We start from the raw sequence: 6,035 nt of genomic DNA, 5'->3' as shown, positions 1-6,035 counted from the left end.
TACATATCTTGGCGTATCTGAATTTATTTTCCAATTGAATTTTTCGATGATACAGAAAATACATGGTGTTTTTCATCCTATCATAACAACTTTAGGGAACAAAGTTACGTACGTGTGTGTTGGTGAGTGAATGCTGACTCATATGATTTTTTTTAATATCGGGATCGATGTGCTTTTTGCGAGGGGGTGCCCCGTTTTGCGCGCGTTGCCATTCTGCTCTCTGTATATATTTCCTTTAATCTTTAAGTGTCCGAGTGCTTTATATATTTTATAAATCGAATTAGATTATTTTATATAAAAATAATAATTTGTATGGATTTAAACAAATGTTATTTCCCTACTGATTATGTTACATGTATAAACTTACTAGTATTCCTAGATTCTGTCTAGACCCCCCTTTTACGAAATAACTAGATCTGCTATAAAATAGTATAAAAATAATAATGATATACGGAATTCCTTAGGAATAGTTACATACTAGTCGCTTGGAAGAAAAAAATAAATACTTTCTCAAGTTTTAAATTCTCAAAACGATTGAGGTTATTAAAATAACGTAATTTTAAGAATTTCTGAAAAATGAATTAGACGCAGGCGACGTCATTACGTTTTCAGTGAGTAGCGTCAAAGTTGTTTTTGGAGCGCCTCACTAAAATGCTCATAAAATACTGAAAAAGTGAGATATTTTCAAAATTTTTGTATATTTGCATTCAGAAAGAGTCCGGCTATCAAAATTCACCAAAAAGTCATTTTATGAAAATTTGAACTTAAGGGCCCTTTTCTCATGACGGCAGTCATATATATATTCAAGTGTTTCGAAAACTGATTGATTCCGATATTTTATCTTAATTCTATTGTTTAGTGCCAACTTTTACATATATCATAAATTATATTGTCATTCATGCATTGTACATGTAGCAACGTATAATTATGTAGTATACCAAATAAAGATATCTATATCTATCTATCTATAAACTGCTTTAACAGAAGAAATATCTATTCTTAAGCAAAATTAAGGGATTAAATGCTTTAAAAAAAAACACCCAATATAACTTACGGTACAGAATTATTTGGAAAAATTGAAGAATTCAAAACTTTCAACTAAATTAATCAATTTCAGGGCTCCTGATGTGTTATTTTCTTATATGGGGTGTCAAAAACCAAGGCGCACTTGGACGCTAAACATAGAAAAAACTTGGAATGGCCTTATAGAGAAATGCGTTATTCCGCATTTTTAGGTCACCTGAGTAAACTCAGGTGACCTATTGCTATCTGTTTTCGTCCGTCGTCGTGCGTCGTGCGTCGTCCGTCGTCCGTCGTGCGTTAACATTTGAACATTTTCAGCTTCTTCTCTGCAACCACTGAACCAATTTCAACCAAATTTAACACAAAGCATCTATGGGTGAAGGGGAACAAAAATTGTGAATTTCATGATCCTTGCCCCCCTGGGGCCTGGGGGGTGGGGCCAAAACCACTAAAATTAATGCAATCTTTAAAAATCTTCTTCTTTACTCCTGGACATCAAGCAGTCAAACTGTTTGCATGATTGTAATCAGCAATGAGTCCTCTACCAAAATTGTGAAATTCATGGCCCTGGGGTCAGGGGTTCTAGTGCTAGGGCGGGGCTATATAAGTAGGTAGTGAAAATGCATTATTTCTTTGAAAATCTTCTTCTTTGCTCCTGGGTATTAAATAAACCAACTAAGTACATAGTTATGATGAGCAAGAGTGCCTCTACCAAAATTGTGAATTTTATGGCCCCAGGGTCAGGGGTTCTGGTGTTAGGGTGGGGCTCTATTGATTATATATAGTGAAAATACATGATTTCTTTGAAAATCTTCTTCTCTGCTCCTGAGTATTAAATAAACTAACTAAGTATATAGTTATGATGAGCAAGAGTGCCTCTACCAAAATTGTGAATTTTATGGCCCCAGGGTCAGGGGTTCTTGTTTTAGGGGGGGGGGGGGGGGGGCTCTAATGATTGTATAGTGAAATGCATGAATTCTTTGAACATCTTATCCTTTGCTCCTGGTTAATATACTAATGATCTAATTACATATTTAAGGCCAGGATTTATTTTATTTTCAGTTTTACAAACCCCCCGCTCAAGGTTTTGAATTTTCAGAAAAAAATAAAAAAAATTTTCTTTCCGATGTCAAATTTGAGTCGGGATCGAGATTTCAAATTTACGAACTCGCACTTCTGGTTTTAAGATGAAACGGCGGGTAAATAAAGCTAGATGGTCTGAGAAGATAGCTTGGGTTAGTGTAAAATTCTTCGATACGAGTGCCATTCAAAACGTTTCACCCGTTCAAAGGACAAATAAAATGCTGACGACTTTGTTGCACAATGACATGCTGGTGAGATAATTATGTATTCGTTTCAAAAGTATCTGTCTGTAAATTATTTTCCTCTCCCAGGTTTTAAACTGCCCGTGGTAGCTGTTACATATTGCCAGCGACATTGTTTAGGACTCTGTTATAGCTTACAGTCTAAGCATCATTCTTCAGAAAAGGGTTGCTTATGCATCAGATCATCTTCGCTGGCCAAGGGTTTCTGATACGCTTCTCTCCTCATAAACCCTTGGCATACGGTGAAGTCAAAAGACGGGATTGTTTTCCGTCACGTGATCTCGAATCTATCAGGTACGCACAGATTGCGTCATCGCCAGAAATAAAGACACGTGTTAAAAAAAATTAAATCAAAGTTTTTTCAAGAATAATTAAGAACCAGTAATTGAGTTATGTTTATTCATTATCTATAGAACAAATCTGAAGCTTCAATATAGATTCTTAATCATATATTTAGAAGATATTGGATGACACCATGGCTATTCATAGAAATGAATGTTATCTTACGGATCGTTGTTTACTTGCGTTTTTCATATCCGAGATTAAAGAGTGAAGATGTATCCCGAACGCAAATATCGTCATTTACAAAAAACAATTGCTGATTGGTCGACCTGGGTGTACTGAAATCCAATCAGAACTCTTGAAAAAAAATCCCAATTTCTATGAACACCGTAGGCCAAGGGTTTATGAGGAGAGTAGCGTATCAGAAACCCTTGGCCAGCGAAGATGGCATCAGATGTAATGAATAAAACTATGGGAGAAGTTAAGTCCATTTGAGGAAGAAATAAACAATAACCTGAAGAAATAAAAAAATTCAACTATTAAAAGGCAAGAATATACAAATATATACAGGCATGTAGTGTCATTTGTATCAGCCAGAAAAATTATTTTACACTTAATTGAAAAAATGTTCACCCTACTCCCCAATTCTCCCTGTCTGTTTTATGATAGGAATTATAATTTTAGGCATCAAGTAAATTTTAAAACAATGTCATACATTTACCTAACACATATTTAAAAAAAAATTTATTCTCATGTTCATAACTAAACCTGAACATAAAAAAATGCTGGCCTTATAATGAAGAAAGGGGCCTCTTTCAAAATAGATAATTTCAGGGCCGCTGGGTCAGGGGTACCAGGGGGGTACTTTGACTAAAAATAAATTAATGCTTTGAAATCTGTCCTTTGATAAGCAATGGTGCCTCCTTCAAAATTTGTGAATTTTATGGCTTTTGGATTAAAACATGAACCAAATACAATCGCTGGAAAGTTGTTACATGATACTCAGGTGACCTATAAGGCCCGTGGGCCTCTTGTTACATTTGTATTGTGTAGTATAATGTATATGTGTCATATTTAGCGTGTATAATTTTTAACAAATAAAGATAGATTTGATTTGATTTAAATAATTTCTTAATTTTCTTATTTATATACATGTGTATACATGTATGCGTACAAGACATTAAGCATTGTACTTGAATTAACGGAAGTTTCTTTCCACCAAAGGCGCTAAGAATACACAACCAAATAATTCGGTTACAGTACAGTGGCAAAATAATTGGGGCGTACGTTTCGAAAGTTTAGCCACCTTAATAATAAAAATCTTTTCCAACATGCCAGACGTACAAAAACACCTTGACAGTCAAATTATCAGCTAAAAAAATCAATATCCTGAGTTAGATTCTACATGTAATACTAAGTATATAGCTCAAAGAGCATCTTCATAATTACTCAAGAGCAATGAGATATTACTGTCTTCCCCAATATTTTAGACGAAAAACTGCCACAATCAAATTGTTCTCATAATTTGCTTTATTAAAAATGCACTAAGAACACAATTTCAGACTTGAGTTACTTAGTTACTCCTCATCTTTCTTCATCATGTCTTCAGTCTCTCTTTTGTCTTCTTCACTCAGATCTCTTCCATAAATGCGATGCTCTGTCAAATGATAAATACAAACTATATTATATACTTGTTATATAATGCAGGATTTTTTGCTTTTTGAAACTTCGAAACTTTTTATTTCACTAAAGCCTCCATGCACATGGGGTATGTTAGTACAACAAGAATTTAACAATTGAACAAGTAAACGTGTGAACAGTTAACATGATCATCAAGAAAAAGATCTTCGATATGCATCCCTGATATGAACACAGGCACGTGACCTGTATCACACCCTTATCACACCTCTCCTGAACATCTCTGTACTTTTCATACGGAGTACCTTGGATCTTTTTACTATCATATTAAATATGTTGTTTTCATTTGAACATACAAAGAACCTAAATTATGATATCGCATGAGCATTAAACAACGTCACAATGTAAACTTTTATCAAATATATGTAGACTAATGATAAAACAACAATACATGACAAAATCTGTTTCACACCCCATATCAACCCTCGAACAATATCAGCCCTCTGGCATTTGGGTCTCGGACTGATATTGTTGATATAGAGTGTTGATAGAGATTTTGCAATGTATTATTCCTTATTTACACCGAGTAAAGAATGACACTTTCTTAGATTTGTTATCAAACTTTTATGTGAAGAAACTTTTACTTACTATGGCAATAATACATCACTTTAAGGTATTTGAAGGTTCCTTGACAGGGGTCTCCAAATACCGAGTTACTGGCCTGAAGGTAGCATTTATGTTTCCCGTTGCATAAATTTCTTGCCACAGAATTTCCTTTTTTGGTAGAACAATAAATGTTCCAATGACTAGAATTCTTCCTTGGACAGGTTTTTAAATCTTTTCGGCCATACGCAGCATAGAGAACTGAAATCCATCGATCTCCTCCGCAATCCAATACCATTTGTTGATTTTCACATACTAATGTCGTGTATCTAGCCTTTCCTGTTTTTTGATGAAAATTTTGTCATGTAAACATTATTCTTTAATCATCTAAACAAGTCAGTAATTGCTAGCTTTGCATAATTTCTGCAACGATAATAGTTTTTTTTTCTTCTAGAGAAACACCTCAACCTTTTATCGTTGACCTTATCTATTCTAATATGTCGGAATAGAAATTCTAATTTCTTCTCTGAAACTTAGTTTTTTATTTCAAATTTTGATTTTCCACTAACTGCTATGTTATTTTATCAGTTTTAGAATATATTTTTGTAAATGATTAAAAGAGAGGAGATATTAAGTTTGATCAACACAGGCACGTAGCATCATTTTTGAAAGTGGGGGGCCAACCAGAGAATTCTTTTTTACCTTACCAGAATAAGTTGACAAGCAAAAAAAAAAATAATAATAAAAAGATGTTAAAAAAAGGAAAATTAAAAGTTGCCCATACTCGAAAATCCTATTTCGTGAAGGTGGGGGGGGGGGGGGTAGTGACCAACTTTTTCAAAGCCAAGTTACTTTCACTTCCAATTTTTTCGTACAATTCCTTCAAATCACTATACTATGGTAAAAATTTGGGGGGGGGACCATCCTTTCAATGAACATTTTCTAGAGTAAAGGTAATGTTGGGGGAAAAGTGGAGGGGGGTAGCCCCCCCCACCTTCTTGCTACGTCTCTGCAACATATTAGTTTTAAACTTGGTGAAATTCTTAGTGTAATTACGAATACTTAATTTCATACTGACAACCACATATTATCTAACCACTGTGGAATTTACAAAAGGATGATGCTCAAATAAAAATGCACTCCTTTTACTAAGCATTTAGTTCT

The 6,035-nt window shown here is 34.3% G+C and overlaps 1 protein-coding gene across 1 annotated transcript; it reads right to left on the bottom strand.

Moving 5' to 3' along the window:
- Positions 1-4,163: 4,163 nt before the first annotated feature.
- LOC134266422 (L-rhamnose-binding lectin ELEL-1-like) lies at positions 4,164-5,194 on the bottom strand. The gene is made up of 2 exons (XM_062748666.1): positions 4,917-5,194; positions 4,164-4,287 (listed from the first exon to the last, which is right to left on the bottom strand). The coding sequence occupies exons 1-2, from the start codon at positions 5,167-5,169 to the stop codon at positions 4,208-4,210; spliced, it is 333 nt and encodes a 110-aa protein (XP_062604650.1). The 5' UTR covers positions 5,170-5,194; the 3' UTR covers positions 4,164-4,207.
- Positions 5,195-6,035: the final 841 nt, after the last annotated feature.

The sequence above is a fragment of the Saccostrea cucullata genome, unplaced genomic scaffold (genome assembly GCF_032062105.1).
Source record: "Saccostrea cucullata isolate Sc308-1 unplaced genomic scaffold, CSIRO_AGI_Scuc_v1 ctg10048, whole genome shotgun sequence".
Taxonomy (NCBI): Eukaryota; Metazoa; Mollusca; class Bivalvia; order Ostreida; family Ostreidae; genus Saccostrea; species Saccostrea cuccullata.
Note: the sequence above shows the minus strand (reverse complement) of the source record. Positions and strands in the feature narration are given on the sequence as shown.

Coding starts and splice junctions, on each gene's coding strand:
- LOC134266422 (XM_062748666.1), bottom strand. CDS start 5,169: ATGGTATTGGATTGCGGAGGAGATCGATGGATTTCAGTTCTCTATGCT. Junction 4,288..4,916: donor AGTGATGTATTATTGCCATA/GTAAGTAAAAGT, acceptor ATCATTTGACAG/AGCATCGCATTTATGGAAGA.